At 37.1% G+C, this 19565-nt stretch overlaps 1 protein-coding gene across 4 annotated transcripts in view; it reads right to left on the bottom strand.

The window, feature by feature from the left end:
* NAMPT (nicotinamide phosphoribosyltransferase) overlaps positions 1-19565 on the bottom strand; it is a 72565-nt gene that overhangs the window by 46928 nt on the left and 6072 nt on the right. For 3 of the 4 annotated variants that reach the window (XM_080663909.1, XM_080663910.1, XM_080663911.1), the window contains 5 exons: positions 18144-18300; positions 14932-15035; positions 11961-12089; positions 3702-3860; positions 3031-3167 (listed from right to left, as the gene is read on the bottom strand). In XM_080663909.1, coding sequence (XP_080520035.1) covers positions 3031-3167; positions 3702-3860; positions 11961-12089; positions 14932-15035; positions 18144-18300 — 686 coding nt within the window. The remainder of the gene's footprint in view (positions 1-3030; positions 3168-3701; positions 3861-11960; positions 12090-14931; positions 15036-18143; positions 18301-19565) is intronic. The other variant, XM_080663912.1, reaches the window with a different exon arrangement.

Below are 19565 nucleotides of genomic sequence, written 5' to 3'. Positions count from 1 at the left end.
AAAAAATCCTAGTTAGAAGTTATTGCTTATGCAGTTATATTTTACTAGCATTGTATCAATACAGTCATCTAACTCTATTTGTGTTTATCATATCTAGCCAACGTAATTGTTTATATTAAGCCTTTATTTGCTTTCTCTGTGGCATTTGAACTTTCCTGAAGCTTTCTTTCCCATGATTTCAATGACACCTCCCACGTTTTGATTTTCCTATTTCTATGGCTCCTTTTCCATATCCCCCAGATGCTATGCTATCTCCTTTCTTCAATCTGACCAAAGGCTGTGACCTGGGCACTGTCTCCCTTCATACATCTCCATGTGTGAAAAAAACACACACACCCCAAGCTTTTAAAAAATACCCTCATGGTGAGGATTTCCAAAGTACCCTAGTCCAAGTTTTGCTTCTGTACTCCAGATGCACTTTGTTAGGTAGAAGATGAATATGTTCATCTCATCATACCACAGACTTTTCCTAGAGCATTCTCTATATAATCCAGTTGTTACACCCATTCTTCTTAGTATAATATTTAGTATATAAAGATCATAAATATTTATTCAATGAATTCTACTCATGCCAATATTCTAATTTCCAGTATCAAACTAGATAACTTTCCAAAGTTTGAGGGAAAAGTTATATAACTGAATATTTCTAAATCCAGGTTCATATATTCCTTTAAGAAAATATTTATAAGAATAATGGCGGTGCTATAAAATTTAGAGTTCTCTTATTTTAAAATTATTTTAGATGTTAGCTCATTTATTTTCAATGACCTTCTGTGTTAAAGATGTAAAATTTTAGCTCCCCCTTTTATTTGGTTGGATGAACTGAAAAACAGGGATTTAAGTGCCTTGCCCAAGGCCACCCAAGGTGTCAGCTATAAAGTTCTATTCACTATACTATACGTTTAAGACTGACTTTTCTATTTAAGGACATCTGAAATACTCTTCTACATTAAGGAATCGAATACTTACAAATGTACTATTATGTGACTTTAAAGTAAATGGATTTTTACCTTTTTATCATGAAAGCCCTAAAGAAGATATTATCTTTATTCTCAGATTTATAGTACCATTCTCATGGTACTATACAAAACCACTAGTCAAGAGTCTAATACATGGATACTACATTAAGTTTTAAAAGCTGTACATACATCTAAGTCTGAAATAAAAATACTGTAACCCTAAAACCATTATCTGTTGATAAATTTTTCCAGTTTCACTAGTCTTAAATGTGATATTCAATAAGGCCCTACTAATACAGCTATTCTCATAAATGTTAGTTGAATCTACTCTCTACATGGTCCCAATTCCAATTATCAAGTTCTGGCAATTTCATTTCCTAAGCCATTACTCATGTTTATCTGCATCTTTCCATTTATTTAGACACTTTATTTTGAACCTTGTCATCTCTCAAAACTGCTGCAATAGCTTTACTATAGCCTCCTACCTTTTCATTTCTCTTTTCCAAATTAGAAGATAACCTGCTATCAAAATAATGTTTCTATAATATTTGTGTGACATCACTTCTTTGCTAAAAACCGTCAATGTCCACTTCCACTAGAAAATAGAATTAGAATAAGCTAGCATAAATCTGAGAGCCTTCACTAACTGTCTTCCCAGTTTACCCTATGTTCCCTACAGTTTATATTTTACCTCTGATTCCTTAAACACATTGTCTCCTCTTTCATTCTTGCTCTTTTAGGACAATGCCTGACACATGATGGGTAAGCAGTAAATATTCACTTAGAGAATGAGCAATCCCCATGACTGCCATTAAATGTTACTATTCTTTCAAAAAGTCAAGATTTCACATCCCATCTCTGTGAGACCTTTCTTGACCCTGCCAGTGGAATGCAATCCCTCCTTTCCTTCCCTTGCACTACTAGAGCACTTTAATTATACCTCTTTAAAAATACTTAATCAACAGAGCTAAATGTTGCTAGTGTACTATTTTACCCTAAAGACAGAGTCAGTATTTTATCTTTCTATTCCTTATAGCACTCAGTAGATTGCCTTTATAACAATCTCACCTTTTGCATCATATAAAACAAGTGCTTAATAAATATCAACTATTTTTTTAAAAGCTCAGTTTATTCTAAACTCACTACTGGTTTTGGTACCCTGAAATACTCAAGTTTAAATAGGACTTAAGAAACCACCTCAGAGTAAATACATTTTTTTAAATATATTTTATTGATATTTCACAGAGAGGAAGGGAGAGGGATAGAGAGCTAGAAACATCGATGAGAGAGAAACAGCGATCAGCTGCCTCCTGCACACCTCCCACTGGGGATGTGCCCGCAACCAAGGTACATGCCCTTGACCGGAATCGAACCCGGGACCTTTCAGTCCGCAGGCCAATGCTCTATCCACTGAGCCAAACCGGTTTCGGCCAGAGTAAATACATTTTGTTATAAGAACCAGAATTAAGGTTTGATCTGTTTTAAAAACAAGTTAACTCTAGGATCAGAGCAACTACTGCCTAGATTATAATTGCCTTCTAATTCAACTTGAGATGGTTTAGTAAGATCACATAAGGAAGCATAAGAAGAATCTGAACTCTCTTCCTTTCATCAAAAGAGCTTACTAGCTCTTCTACAATTGAGGGTACCAGCTCCAGATGACAATTTCCATGGCAAATATAGCTGGAGGTCATGTAGAAGAGCAGGGAGAGGGAAAAAAGTGACCAGGTTTTACAGTGAGTAGATGTAATTCAATACATAAAATCCATCTGCTTTTTCAGAGCAGCTGAAAAAGTCCTTTTAAAAAAAACCTGATCTATATGGCAATATAGCAGTTAAAAATGCTCTTACACTGTTTCTATTAGGATGGTTAAAAGTTCTCTAGGTCCCTAATACTAGTCTTTACACAAAGTATCAATAATGAATTTGTATTACTTTAGTTCATGAAGATTTACTAGAGTACATGGCTCTGTAATTAAGCAAAACATCACTAAATTACAAATACAAGAGAGAAAACTTAGTAATTATAGAAAATAAATGTTAGATAATAAAAGAATGAAAACAGTTTTACCTGTGTTCTGCTGCTGGAATAGAATAGCCTGGAACAGGATCTTTCGTTCCATAGTATTTTTTAATTAAAGCAATTCCTGCTACTGTATCCGTTCCTTTGAAGTTAACCAAATGAGCAGACGCTCCTATGCCAGCAGTCTAGAAAACAAAACATAAACCAAAATCCAAAAAAGAAAAAGACCCATACTTGACAGAGCTCCCAAAGAATTATTCTCTTCCATTATTCTTAGAAAGGTATTTATTATCAGAGATAATAGTTATATGACAAACATCTAGTTTTTTTTAAGCACTTAAGGAATCAACTGCTACCTTCTCAAAGAGTATTTAACAGGGCCTACCCCAATTTCCCATCACTCTCTTTTTCCTTACTCTGCCTAATGCTTCTCTGTAGCATTATCTGGCATCTGCTATATTTATTATGTCTGTCTGTCAGTCTACCCACCCATCGATCTAATATATACAGGATGGAAACATTATTTGAAGGCTATATTCCATGTACTTTGAACAGAGTCTAACATACAGTAGGTACTTAATCTGTTGACTAAATCTCTGGAACTTCAAAATGTTGCCTATGTAGAACCAACCCTGATCCCATAACTTGCCAGAATGTTTATAATGGTAATCTATTGACAATCTACATTTTATTCAATGAGGTTCATTTCAGTTTCTTACCTCTTGGGAAGAGACTCCTCTGTAGCCAAAATCATGCAACTTGTATTCCAGACCAACTAAGTTACCAGATGTTTCTAACAAATATTTGGCCAATATTTTCTTCTGCTCTCTAGAATTTGTGGCCACAGTGATTGGATACCAGGACTGAACAAGAATAGTCTGCAGTAATAAAATTAACCACAAATATTAATACATAAAATATTGGGTTCTTTCTGAGGAAAACCCTAGCTTTCTCCGGAGATATGTTCTAGACTTCCATACTACCAGAAATGCCATTTAGACATTTCAACTGTGTAACACAATGCTAACATGAGCATTCCAGATAAAGTGCATAGCTCGGCTCTCAAATCAGCAACACAGAAAGAAAGTGCACATCAGCCCCTAACAGTTGAGGATGTCACATTTCTCTCCAAAGCTCCAAAGAAGCAAATAATAGACTGTGATGAAAGACCAACTTTTAAAAAGGTTTTCAATCTGTCATGGAGTAATTATTTTATGAAATACACACACACTTGAATGGTGGAGCAATTATCATAAAAGTTTCTAAATGCTTATCCTTAATTTCTGTATTTAATGTGAACCTGCATCAAATAATTCATGGACCAGCACTGGTCCATGGACTATACCTTGATTAGTATGGGCCTAAGGTTACTCATTTACTCCTCTAGGTCGACTTGGATTTAATTTTTCCTTGGATCTAATATGACTATTGGTAGGTTATATATTTGAAATACTTTTGCTTAGCACTGAAGAATTCTATTCACTGAAGTTATGCTTTATGCCCTTGGCTTTTATCAAAAGTCATTATAGAAGGCCACATGAAAGATTTCTGCATATGTTATAAAACTGTGAGGCCACTATATATTTTATAACTTAGTACCTATTATATAAATTCCCAACTAAGGACAAGGAAGAATTGCGAGGTTCCTAATTTCTTATAAGAACTGTACCTTGGTTTCGTTTTTTTACTTGGCTGCCAGGAAACTCCTAAGTAAGTCTAATGCTTAATCATGGCAACCATATCAATTATTATGGCTTCTTCTCCATAGTAGTATCATAATTTTCCATTTTTATTTTATAAACCAGAGAGTCTATTAGAAGCAGCCTCAAATCTGTTTTAGAAAGACCTAAGATGACAGTATCTGAGCTCAATAAAAAAGCTATTTAATGAAAAAAAAAAAGCTATTTAATGAATAAGAATTTACAAAACCAGCTCTTATTGATACCAGTTAATTGTCAATAAATAAGTAAAAACAAAAGATCATTTGACCTTGGACTTCCCCTTGGTCACCTAAAAAGAAAAAAAAAAAAACTGTAGCATTAGACTCCTACTGTATGACTGATTAATGTGGCCCCAAATCTTTGCAGCTCCTCTCAAGAGATGGGATCTATTTCCATCCTTTGATTCTGGGCTGTCCTTTTAATTTGCTTTTAACCAACAGAATGTGGTATAAGCCATACTGTATGACTTTCAAAGTACTGTTTTAAGAGGTTTAACAGCTCTCACTCTCCTAGATCCTTGAGATTACAGTGTTGTGAAGGAGCCGAAGTTATTGAGAGAGGCCCAGCAGTCCCTGCTATCTCAATGAGGCCCTAGACATGGGAGTGAGGCCATTAGTCCTAGCTGAACCCTTAACTCAATACAGACACAAAAGTCCAAGAGAGAGCAGCAGAGAACCATCTAGTCAACCACAGAATCATGCGAATAATAGCTATTTTATGTTGTGGTAGTTTGTTAACTAACATTAGAAAACTAAACTCTATAACCAATCACCTCTAATCTCTAACCACTCTTTTTGCTTCTCCGACTTTTCATACCACTGGTTAGCATTCTAAAGCAAAAGTTTTATTTAGGTTGTGTGATTCCTTAAAATCCTTTAACAACTATTGTCCATAGGGGTAAAACACCAATTCATATAGAAATTGGGATTCCTATAATCTTGCCTTGTTGATCTATTATATTTCCCACTGCAGAGCTCCCCTTTGAGCTATCTGCCATTCTAAAAATACTGTGTCATTTCCTCAGCTCTCCCTATCCCTTATTAAAGCTTATTTACGTTTTCTATTTCAGATTCCTTAGATGGGATTACCTATTTTTCTGCTAACAATTTAGTATTCTTTCTTATGTTAGTGGTTAGTTAAGATGAAGTGCTCCTCCCCCAAAGGCCCTTAACTTACTCTAATTTCTATGCCCACCATTTTTTTGTACATAGCTGGTACTCAATGTTCATCTGTTGATTTAATTCAATTAACTCTCACATTTTAATTTAACTTAGATTGGTATTATCTAGGAGTATGAGAAAGATAAAACAATGTGAACGACTCAAGTTGAGTTATAAAGGTAGAAGATTGACCTTACCCCTCGAAAAATGCCAGGGAAGGAAGGAAATAACTATCAGACACAGTGATCCTTCACATCACCATTTCCTTTCCATAGTCCAACAAAATCAGCTTAAATTATACTCTTAATAAAATCAGTCCCCTTTAAAAAAGATCACTGTAGGTGTAAGCAAGGGAAAAAAAAGGCAAGTTAGTTTGGGTTAATCCAAGGTCTAATAAAGTAGGCCTTGTTGGAAACTTTTCCAAAACAGCAATTTGCCCACACAAATCAAGGTTAAATTTTCAGCTGAAAACTAAGACTAAAGTAAATGAACCTGCAAATTTCATTTAAGATGTGTTTATTATAATGTTACTGTGCAGGATAAATAATTTTAAGGAATAAAAAATGGTGTGGTATTACAGAAAGGGGACTAAACCTACTCTAGTGTAAACTATAGTCCATTCACCTCTCAGGGCTCAATTTCCCCATCTGTAAAATGAGGGCTATTTGACTGATGTAATGATTTTTCAAGTCATTTTTTAACAGCAACAGGTTTTGTTTTTTTTGGTTGAAAGAGACAGTTAAGTTTAGCCTAATACGTTCAATCCTTAGCCCCTCCGATGTCTGAGACTCCCCTCTTAAATGTTTTAAAATTTGATTTGAGGACTAAAATTTCTTCTAGCACTAGTATTGAAACTGATAAAGCAATTCAATAATTTTAGTGGGTTTTAAAGGTGAGTATATGGGGAATAACAGTGTATGGTTAATAACAATTAAAGAATGTTATTAATAACTTTGAACATAAATTGGAAGGAGCCCTATTTAGTACTATTATTTTAAATATTCTAAATCAAGAATTACCTGAAGGAAATCTTCAATTTATAAATAAAAGGTTTATTGAATTTGGTAACATATTTCATATACAAGGTGGTAAAGTTGTGTTAGGGATGAGTAAAAATAGGATGAACCTCCTCTAACCCTACATAAAAGCCCACAAAGAATGCAGAGTTACCATGAACAAGTCTCTTCTAGAGACCTGTTATTGAGAGTATACACGTTGTTTTATAAAGCATTGGTCAATCAGAAACTACAATAAGGAATTGTCAGACCATGTTTTTTGTGCCTAGATAAAAATACCTGAAATTAAAGTCCTATATAGTAAAAACCTAATATGCTAAGTGTCCAGTCGTCCATTCAACCAATCAAAGTGTAATATGCTAATGATATGCCGCTCAACCGCTCGCTATTACGTGCACTGACCACCAGGGGGCAGATAGTCGCCTGGTCAACCAGTCACTATGACATGAACTGACCACTAGGGGCAGAGAGTCGACCAGTCAACCAGTCACTATGACATGCACTGACCACCAGGAGGCAGATGTTCTGAACAGGTAGGTTAGCTTGCTGCTGGGGTCTGGCCTATTGGGACTGAGCAAGACGGGCTGGACACGCCCTGGAGCCCTCCCGTGGTCCCTCCCTGGCCCCGATCATGCACCAGTGAGGTCCCTCAGCTTAGCCTGTGCCCTCTTGCAATCCAGGACCCCTCGGGGGATGTCAGAGAGCCGGTTTCAGCCCGATCCTGCAGGCCAGGCTGAGGGACCCCACTGGTGCACGAATTCGTGCACTGAACCTCTAGTAATATATATTAGAAGATAAACTTGATATGTTATTTCAGGTTATAAGCAAATAAAAACAAGGAACTATGTACTTTTTCTTTTCTTCAAAATCTAAGTCTCACATTGGATTTCACATTTAATAACTGTTAAATTTAAAATATTTATATATTTGCTAACATACTAGTGCCCTAAGATGTCTATATATATAATTTTTTACTTTATGTTTCTTTGGTGAAATAAACTAAAACAATAATGATTATTAAAACAAGTTTATTTTTTAAGGCTGTTTTTTCACTTTCTGAAGAGAATAAAAACGTACATGAAGAAGGTAGACTGGGAGAACCAAGAAGGCAGCATAGGTAAACACCTATACTTGCTGCCTCTCACAACCACATCAAAATTACAACTAAAAGGCAGAACAACTACCACCCAAAATCACGGGAAAGCTGGCTGAGTGGAAGTTGCACAACTAGAGAGGTGAAGAAAGCTCACTCAGATGGGTAAGAGGTGCGGAGGCGCGGAAAGTGCTGGCACCTGGATGTGCTGCTCTTTAAACCGGGAGGGAGATACAAGCTCCCGCTTGCTCTGAACTCCAGCTCCAGGTGAGACTCTGGGGGACCCAGATACATACGGGAGAAACTGGACTGTCTGGCATCAGGACAGGAACACGAGGGCAGCTTTCTCTCAGAGGTGCTCGCAGTGATCATTGTTCCTGCATGGGGTCGTGGGACACGGAGACCTGGGGACCTCTCCGGTGCTGACTGGCAGCCATTGTTGTTTGCTCCACCCTGGTGATTCCCAGAGACCCTGATCCACTCAATTTACAACCCCACCCAAGCTGTGCACATTGGCTTTTGCATATGAATGGCCTGTCCTATCTCAGCCTAAAAACCTGTAAAACTGCAGCTGGGTCAGAGAGCCCCAGAGCTTCCAAAAGAAGGCCCAAGGCCTGGTAGCAGCAGCCAGCCTTGCTTCACAGCTGGGCCTCGTCTGGGCACTTCCAAACCCCATACAAAGAGGAGGAATCTGCAGATGTCTCTGTAGCTCCTGCTGGGTGGCCCCAGACAGTGGCTGACCTTGCACCTCTTTGGAGATCCAAGAGCCAGTGTACCCAGTTGTCAGAGTGAGACCATACTGGATTACAACTCTTCACATCCATAAGAGACACACTCAAGGGGCAGACTCAGTGAGCACCAAAGCCCCACTAAAGCAAGTTCTGCCTCATAAGGGTGTCTTCTGCGCAACAGATCTTCCAGTGTAGACACAGCTGGTCATCAAAGCCAATTGGCCTGGAGGTCAATTCCTCCCAGTGATACCAACAGCAATCAAGGGTTAACTACAATAAGACTGTTCAAACAGCCCACAAAGGGGTGCACCAAGAGCGTCCTGCTCAGGTGACTGGGGAGGCTGAGCCACTGGGCCCTATAGGACACCTACCACACAAGGCCACGCTATCAACTCAAGGAGACTTAGCAGTTACCCAGTACATAGAAACAAACACAGGGAAGCAGCCAAATGCGGAGACAAAGAAGTCACAAGTGAAAGAAATGCAGGAAAGCAAACTACTGGATATAGAGTTCAAAACCATGGTTATAAGGTTACTCAAGAATCTTCTAGAAACCTCCGAGAAATTTAGTGAGACCCTCAAGGATGTGAAAAAGGACCAATCAAAAATTAAGCATACACTGACTGAAATAAAGAATAATATACAGAGATCTGACAGCAGACTAGAGGATCCCAAGAATCAAATCAAAGATTTGAAATATGAAGAAGCAAAAAACACCCAACCAGAAAAGCAAAAAGCAAAAAGAATCCAAAAATATGAAGATAGTGTAAGGAGCCTCTGGGACAACTTCAAGCGTAACATCCGAATTATGGGGGTGCCAGAAGAAGAGCGAGAGCAAGATATTGAAAACCTATTTGAGGAAATAATTACAGAAAACTTCCCCCACCTCGTGAAAGAAACAGACTTACAAGTCCAGGAAGCGCACAGAACCCCAAAGAAGAGGAATCCAAAGAGGACCACACCAAGTCACATCATAATTAAAATGCCAAGGGCAAAAGACAAAGAGAGAATCTTAAAAGCAGCAAGAGAAAAACAGTTAGTTACCTACAAGGGAGTACCCATACAACTGTCAGCTGATTTCTCAACAGAAACTATGCAGGCCAGACAGGAGTGGCAAGAAATATTCAAAGTGATGAATAGCAAGAACCTGCAACCAAGATTACTCTACCCAGAAAAACTATCATTTAGAATTGAAGGTCAGATAAAGAGCTTCACAGATAAGAAAAAGCTAAAGGAGTTCATCACCACCAAACCAGTATTGTATGAAATGCTGAAGGGTATTCTCTAAGAAGAGGAAGAAGAAAAAGGTAAGATAAAAAATTATGAACAACAAAGTGACAACAAATACCTATCAACAAGTGAACCTAAAAATCAAATGAATAAAAAACCTGATGAACAGAACAGACTGGTGAATGTAATAGAATCAGGGGCTTGGAAAGGGAGCAGACTGATAATTCTCGGGGAAGGATTTGTGGGGGGTGCGGGAAGAGATTGGACAAAAAGCTTACACCTATGGACGAGGTCAGTGGGGTGGCAACTGGGTGGAGGGGAGCTATGGGGGGAAAAGGAGGACCATCTGTAATAATCTGAATAATAAAGATTTAAAAATAATAAATAATAAAAAAATGACGGTAGACTGGGAGCTAGTTCTTTGTCCATAAATATCTGCTTTATGGAAGTTCAATTAAACATAAGGGAATAGTACTTATTGACTAAATCCTCAATCAGGAAACCAGAAAAAAAAATTGAGAAAAAGTTATCCACAGATGATGATTTTCACAATAAGATTTACTTATTTAGAATCTTTTGGCATCATTGATGGTAAAATGACAGACTAGATTATGTGATTAAGAACCCCTCCACTGTTGTGTTTTCATAATACCATCCCCTTAAAATAAATATTTTCCAGTACAAATACTATAACAGTTATACAAAACTAATAGGAGATACATGTTCTTTTACTTTGAGTTTATTAATTCAAAGTTTTAAGACATAGCAGTGAACTATTTAAAATCTGCATTTTAGTTAATTGAACATTTTTTTGAGCCCATTAGTCTATTATTAGTTGATGGCTCATTAAGAGTCTGATATGAAAGTTTTAAATTTAACAAAATTCATTTAGCAAAAATGAATTTCAAACATATTCTTAGGTGTTACTTCTTCTCTAGTTTTTATAAATGAACCTCATATGTATTTTACTATGCAACAATTAGTTTAACTAATAAACTAATAAGATAATCAGTTCTAAGCACTAAGTAAACATCTCTCAAAAATAAATATGGTATTTCTATAGTCACCTTCCAGAATATTTCCTTTTATAGATAAAACTAGAGGCCCAGCGTGCACAAAATCGTGCATGAGTAGCTTGCTTCCGCTTGCCTCAGCTGGCTGCCCGCCCTCCGCCGCTCGTAGCTCTCTGCCGCTAGTAGCTTGCGCCCCGCCCCGCCAGCCGCTGCTCATTTGGTGGTGATGGCCACAAGCCTTTTATTAGTATAGACATAAGTTAAGCTGGTATTGCTTCTTGGCCTTTTAGCTAAGATCAAGTGTAAATTAAGCTGTAAGGAGCTAAGTAGATTATTAATATCAAAACTATAAGCATGTGAAAAAATCGATTACTTAGGAACAGATGCAAGGAAAACAAACAAAAAACTTTGTAATATAAACTCGGAGCCTATAATGTAGCCTCCTTTGAGGCTCAGAAATCAAAGAAAATAATCAGTGAATCTTGAATGTAGCTAGATGAGAAATATCAGGAGGTAGAGCCTAGGCTCTTAATTAGATAAGAATAGAGAAAGCAGTTATTAAAAATTTGAACAAAAATGCCTTTAGTCTAATTGAAACAATTTCCAAAAAATACCTTAAATCATTAAAAATATACCTGTGCTGTTTTTCTAATTTTTCTTAGGACTGCAACAAATAAGATGGAAGCTAGCTGAGCTTTAACAGAAATAATTAATAATTCTAATTTTTCTTAGGACTGCAACAAATAAGATGGAAGCTAGCTGAGCTTTAACAGAAATAATTAATAATTTGATTTAGATAAAATCTCAGAACATTAGATTTCACTGCAAGGAACGTTAAAGATTATTTAGTCCAAATGTCATTTTATAGGTGAGGAAATTGAGAATTGTCAAGGTTTATTAAATTGCAGGAGGTGACATCACCTTATTAGTAGCAATTTTTAAATTAGAATCCCAATTGAATGGTTTTTACATCTTCAATTAATGTAAATAAGAATTAAAAACAAAACAATTTACCTCAACCCAATTTGTAAGCCAATAACACTCTGGATCTGTGTTTTCCACTGTGAAGAGAACATTTCCTCTGGGAATGACAGAGCCCTCAGGAACAGCTTTTACTTCTATTGGAAGATGCCCATCGTATTTCTGGTAAGAGACAATAATGAATTCATTTCATTCAACTGATGATATACAGTTACCTGTTTTGTTTTGTGTTTTTTTTAATATATTTTATTGATTTTTTGCAGAGAGGAAGGGAGAGGGATAGAGAGTTAGAAACATCGATGAGAGAGAAACATCGATCAGCTGCCTCTTGCACACCCCCTACTGGGGATGTGCCCGCAACCAAGGTACATGCCCTTGACCGGAATCGAACCTGGGACCCTTCAGTCCGCAGGCCGACGCTCTATCCACTGAGCCAAACCGGTTTCGGCCAGTTACCTGTTTTTATAATAAGGTTCTTTACATTTTACAGAAGCTAAACTTATTGTAATAGAAACTGCAATTGTAGATGTTATTATAATGTTAATAAGATAGTCAGAATATGCTTATTCCCCTGAAATGAAATTAGCTAACAGCTAAGGCACTGATATCAATTTTTAAATTTCATGTTGTCTAAGTGCTTCTGCTACAAACATTTATTATTAAAAGATAGAGATAAATTCAAATTGATAAAAAAGTGTTGTTTCCCCTTCATTCTTTCAAAACAAAACAAAAGAAGAATTCCAACATATTCCAAAAGTATTCCCAAAACACTATTTTTCTTCTAAGTAGGTCATTTTCATAAAGGAAAGGCTAAAGACAGAAAGATGAAATAATGGAACACTATTGAAGAGCAAAATAAAGAAGCAAAATAACACACACACACACACACACACACACACACACACACTGGTGTAGGTTTTGGTAGTAGATAGTACACTTTCTAGAACTTTGGCTATCCATATCAAAAGTGCAATAATTCTCTCCAAAATTAGGCTGAAAATATATTTGCTACATAGGATGTTACTAGATATTTAATTATGCCTCCCTACTTTGAAAGCTAAAAGTTGTGGCTAACTTTTGGTTAGGAAGGCAAGTTGTTTCAGATATCTACGTTTATTTATGTGATTTGGGACAAGGTAACTAGAATTTTAAAAATCTGTTTAGCCCGGCCAATAAAGCTTAGTGGTTGAGCATTGAGCCAGGAACCAAGAGGCCACCGGTTCAATTCCTGGTCAGGGCACATGCCCAGGTTGCAGGCTTAGTCCCCTGTCGGGGGGCATGCAAGGAGGCAGCTGATCAATGATGTTTCTCTCTCATCGATGTTTCTATCTCCCTTCTTCTCTCTCTAAAAAATTCAAAAGGTCAAGAACCAATACCAGCTTAATTTATATTTTATCTGAAATATATTTTAAAAAAATCTGTTTAGCCAGCTGGTGTTACTCAGTGGTTGTGCGTCCACCTATAAACCAGGAGGTCATAGTTTGATTCCTGGTCAGGGCACATGCCCAGATTACAGACTTGGTCTCTTAGTAGGGGGTGTGCAGAGGCAGCTGATCAGATTCTCTCTCATCATTGATGTTTCTCTCTCCTTCTCCCTTCCTCTCTGAAATAAATAAAAATATATTTTTTAAAAACTCTTTAATGAGAAGCACTGAGGGCCTCAGGATAGAGCAGAAAGAATACTGCCTTAGAAGTCTTGGCTTGAATTCAAAAGCAGGTAGGAGAAACCTGGGCAAGTCTTTTAACATTTCTAGGTCTCAGACTTTCCTTATAAAATAGGGTTAGACAAGATTATCTCTAGAGAAACTATGAATCCCTAAAATTCTCTGAACATAAAATCAAAACATTTATCATCCCGGCCACTGGAAATTGTATTAATAAGCATAGTACCTGACTTATCTATTAATATTATGCTCACAAAATCCAAATGGGGTAAGTTTAGGAGTTACCCAACAGATTTTACTTAAATATGGAAAAATTACAGTACAGAGTGCTTACGTGACTTCTTCAAAGACTCATAAGTAACAAAAAGTAAAATTTGATTATTACCAGATAGACATGAAAGTTAAAATATTTCTAATTATTTTGTGTTTAATAGTCTACAATGGAAAATATATACATTTTTAAGATGTAAATTAGTTAACTAATACTTAACATGACAAGATGCCAATAGATACCATTTCCAATCTATCTTTGTAATAAAAAAACAAGCAAACACTAAAGGATGTTAACTTAATTCCCATGTCTCTGGATGCCCAAAGTTTAAGCAACGGTTCCAAACATGCTAGATATATTACAGTACAAACAAAGAATAAAATTCAACTTCATGGATCTGCACCAAACCATTCTAACTATTCAGTAAGGGAAATTTCCTAGAATTATTGTGTAGTGATAGATTCATAGCATCTATTTTCTTAGATAACCTATAATCAAGAAATAGACCTAAATTTTGAAATTGCCAACTAACCATGCCCTTTTTAAATTATAGTGTATTTTCAAAGAAAGGGTTAAATTCCTTCCTAAAAAAAAAAAAAAAAAAAAAAAAAAAGGTTATTTAAATTGTAGTTCATTTATAACAAATTAGACTTGCTGTAGATTCTAGACCAGGGGTGGGCAAACTTTTTGACTCGAGGGCCACAATGGGTTCTTAAACTGGACCGGAGGGCCGGAACAAAAGCATGGATGGAGTGTTTGTGTGAACTAATATAAATTCAAAGTAAAGGAGCGGAGGGGAGAGCAAGAGAACCAGATAGAACAGCCGGATCTGGCCCGCGGGCCGTAGTTTGCCCACGGCTGTTTTGGACACTAATGATTGGCAACCAGAAAAAAAGTTTAACTGTTACTGTTAACTTTTCACAAGAATGTCTAAAGTAGCCATCATATTTAGGTCACAGACAGAAGAGTAATAATTATAGTCTAATCTTCTATTCAAACTCCTTTGCAAGAAATTTTGAAGTAAATGTAAAACCAAAATACTAGATCAAAACATGAAACCAGTTTTTACCTCAAGAATGTAGTTCCATCCCTTTTCATTAAATACATCATCTTGGAAATGCTCTTTGTACACCTCTTTGGCTTCCTGGATCTTCTCTTTGGTCACTACTTTACCTAAAAAGATAAACATTTCTTGTTTATATTTTGAAAGACATTCTGTGAACTGTTGAGCTGTCACAAGATTAATGTCTGTAGATTTTTCACCCATTCTGTGGATAAAAAAACGAGAACTGAGAGGTCAAATAACTCATCCAGAGTCAACAGCAAAGCCAGAAAATGAATTTGCACTTTTATATATATGTTGATTGATTTCATAGAGGAAGAGAGAAGATAGAAAAAGATAGAAACATCAATGATGAGAATCATTAATTGGCTGTCTCCTGCACACCACATACTGAGGATCAAACCCGCACACTAGGAATGGAACCGTGACCTCCTGGTTGATAGGTCTATGCTCAACCACTGAGCACACCAGCCAGGCTGAATTGGCACTTTTAATCACTCAGTCTAAGTGTGTTGATTTCTTATTTGAAAAGTAAATGTGCAGAAGAAATTATAACATGTATAGTATTTTTTTAAATCACAATTAACTTCTAAGAAGATACCTTTTCTAGCTCTATTAATTTCTACACCCTTCAAATTTAAGAGTAAGCCTTATACAGATGCTTTTCTAGGTAAACCTTCTCACTTTATTCTTTTTTTAAAAAAAAATATATTTTATTGATTTTTTTACAGAGAGGAAGGGAGAGGAATAGAGAGTTAGAAACATCGATGAGAGAGAAACATCGATCAGCTGCCTCCTGCACACCTCCTACTGGGGATGTGCCTGCAACCAAGGTACATGCCCTTGACCAGAATCGAACCTGGGACCTTTCAGTCCGCAGGCCGACGTTCTATCCACTGAGCCAAACTGGTTAGGGCCTCACTTTATTCTTAAAAGATATCTTCAGGGCTGATAATCCAATAATTTTCACAATTACTACATTTTGCCCCCCAAATATACTTTAAATTTTCTTTATCTGTAAAATGAGGATAAAAATAGTAGAGTACCTATTTATAAGTGGTTGTGAGGACTGAATGAATTATAACATATGAAGCACTTAGAATAATGTTGGCTTTTAATAGGAAATCAATATATCCTATATAATAAAGAGGTAATATGCAAATTGACCATCACTCCAACACACAAGATGGCTGCCACAAGATGGCCAGCAGGGGAGGGCAGTTGTGGGGGACCAGGCCTGCAGGGGAGGGCAGTTCGGGGGGGGGGGGGGAACCAGGCCTGCAGGGGAGAGCAGTTAGGGGCAACTAGGCCGGCAGGGGAGGGCAGTTAGGGGCAACCAGGTCTGCAGGGGAGAGCAGTTGAGGCGACCAGGCCGGCAGGGGAGGGCAGTTAGGGGTGACCAGGCCGGCAGGGGAGGGCAGTTAGGGGTGACCAGGCCGGCAGGGGAGGGCAGTTGGGGCAATCAGGCCAGCAGGGGAGGGTAGTTAGGAGCAACCAGGCTGGCAAGGGAGGATAGTTAGGGGTGACTGGGCCGGCAAGGGAGGGCAGTTAGGGGTGACCAGGCCAGCAGGGGAGGGCAGTTGGCGAAGACCAGGCCTGCAGGGGAGGACAGTTAGGGGTGATCAGGCCTGCAGAGGAGGGCAGTTAGGGGTGACCAGGCCAGCAGAGGAGGGCAGTTAGGGGCAATCGGGCTGGCAGGGGAGCAGTTATGCATTGATCAGGCTGGCAGGGGAGTGGTTAGGGGGTGATCAGGCTGGCAGGCAGAAGCGGTTAGCAGCAATCAGGCAGGCAGGCAGGCAAGCAAACGGTTGGGAGCCAGCAGTCCTGGATTGTGAGAGGGATGTCCCAGATTGGAGAGGGTGCAGGCTGGGCTGAGGGACACCCCCACCCCCGCCCTGTGCACAAATTTCGTGCACCGGGCCTCTAGTCTATATATATAAAAGCCTAAGCGACAGTTGCAACCGAACAGATGACCGAACAGGGTGTGTGGGGCAACCAGGCCGGTTGTGAGGGGGGCAGTTAGGGGTGACTAGGCCGGCAGGGCAGGCAGTTGGGAGTAACCAGGCCAGCAGTGGGGGCAGTTAGGGGCGATCAGGCAGACAGGCAAGCAGTTAGGAGCCAGTTGTACCGGATTGGAGAAAGTGCAGGCTCGGCTGAGGGGACCCCCCCTCCCCATGCATGGATTTCGTGCACTGGGCCTCTAGTTTTTGTTATAATTAATAACTAATATGAAGTTTTTAACCTGTAGAATTGAAGTGTGACATCAGTCTTTTGGTAACTTTCTCAATATAAGATCACTAGTAAACTCATTTAAAATATCTTGGGAGGTCTTGCTGCAAAAGAAGTACTTTGGATACTAAGTAGGTTTTCAGTAGTATAACATATCTGAACAGTCTAATCTTAAAATTGCCAAGATTATGTGAAAAGGTTATTAAATAAAAATTCAAAAATTCAACTTAATCTGTGTTCAATTTAAAAATTATTTTTTATTTGAAAAGGCTAAAGATGAAATTTTCTAAAATACATAAAACCCTTAGAAACTGTTTTGCCTCCTAGAAATAATATTACAAAACAGACTAGAAATGGACTTTCAAGTAAAAAGGCAAAGAAATTATTTGGGGGATTTTTCTGCTTTTATATGCATTTGGGACTAAGTTCATAGAGGTAGTTTTGAAAAATAAGACTTTAAGGTAAAACTGACTAGCATAAAAATATTCTAATTATAATTGCTACCACAATTCAAAATGAGTTCCCAGGTCAATAATACTAGTAAATCCTTCATTTTGAATTAATGACTAAAGTCTATTAACAAACCAGATTCGCCTCGGAAAATTAGTGACTTAAAAAAATTTTTTTAACTCTATTTTTATTGTTGACGTATTACAGATGTCCCCATACCACCCCTTTGCCTGCCCCCACCAGACCCCATTTAGTGACTTTTCTAGACTTATTCCTAAACTTATTAGTTTCAGAAAATCTTCCTCATATTGAGAACACCAGGACACACAAAATTGTAAGATTTAATGTATTACTAATAATATTAGTAAATATTATTCTAAGATTTTTTTAAATTCCAAGACTCCTAAAGTAGTTAAAACAAATAAATATCAAAATTAGACTATTCAAAATGCTACTTCAGATAATAGAATATAAAATAGGAGAAAAATTATGAAGTTTTATGTAAAAGCATTGTTTTAAATTTATAGGACAAATAATACCTTTTAAGTACTTATTAAGAATGTACTGCAACCCATAAAATACTGTTTCCTCGTATTTCACCTTCCTTATTTTGGAGTTTTCTGTCTTCTTTTCACGGCATTCAAAGTAGGAATAAACTTTGCTTGTGTTGGGTGGGTATTGTTTATAGTGAGTAACCTATAAAAGAGAAATAATTGAGTCAGAAAACATGAGAAGAATGGACTATAAATCACAACAGAAAGGGCTTGAAATTATTTAAAACCAGAGAAACTATGTTTATTTGCAATTGATCAGTTCCTTTTCCTGGCTATAAAAATAAAAAATAAGAAATACTTAAGATACTTTTAATAGTTCAGTATCTTAAATTCAAAACCACAAGAGAGTATGAAATTTTATAAACAAGCAGATGAACTTAAGGAAGCAAAAGGTCTCTAAGCTGCACATCTGGTACAGTACAAAGACAGGTATCTTATTTGATCTCGGGGAATAGTATTCATTCAAGGGAAGAGAGATGCAGCTGCCTGAGGGGGACAGGAGGAGCGCACATACACGATATAAAAGAATGAGCTGAAAGCAAAATTTGGTCCTATTCCTATCTAAATGTAGTGTGTTTGGTAAATCAACAGTCATGATTTCTCAGGACTCTATTTCTTCATCTGTATAATGAGGTAATGAGAATGACCTCTTTAGTCTTCACAGTGACACTGAAAACCTGAATCATGCAGCAGCAAAAAAAAAAAAAAAAAAAAAAAAATTTCTTGTTTTGTAGTCTTTCCTTTTCCCCAAATTACTTCTGAGTTGTGAAGGAAATGCCTATACAATACAATATCAAACCCTTATAAGCTTAAAAATATAAAGAGTTATTATCACAAATTTCCATCAAATTGAGTAAAAGTCACTGGTGAAAAATTACCTGTTTTTGTTTCAAGAAAAAATAAATAATGTGCTCATTATAATTTGAATTTTATTATATTTCAATGTGGTTAAAACATTTACCAATAAAAAATAACTGGAAGGATAATGTGTATTTATTTTCCCAGTTGAAAGAGTAGTTAATAATGCCTTAATTGGGTGGTAATTCAGGTTAATGGTGGAATAAATCTTCGCAGACCAAAGTTCATAGATGACCTCTGTAAACATTAACCATTCATCTAAAATGAATATACTCTGTAGAGAGAGCAAAAAAACCCCACAAATTTAAAAAATATTTTAGTTTCCTCTTCAATAGAAGTAACTTGCAACTCTATAAAAACAGCACCCTCATGTTCCTTACAGGTAATCTTTATATTAATACTAGTGGCCTGGTGCACGAAATTCATGCACATCAAAAGGGGATTTATTAGAGGAAATAATTTAATATTGCTATTTGCCCATTCTCTATAATAGAAGTGTCAGAGATGAAAGAAAATCAGTAAAATGTATATGAAAACCTTCCTCCTGTC

The sequence above is a fragment of the Plecotus auritus genome (assembly GCF_963455305.1).
Source record: "Plecotus auritus genome assembly, chromosome: 4".
NCBI lineage: Eukaryota > Metazoa > Chordata > Mammalia > Chiroptera > Vespertilionidae > Plecotus > Plecotus auritus.
This window is presented reverse-complemented; position numbering and strand designations above follow the sequence as displayed.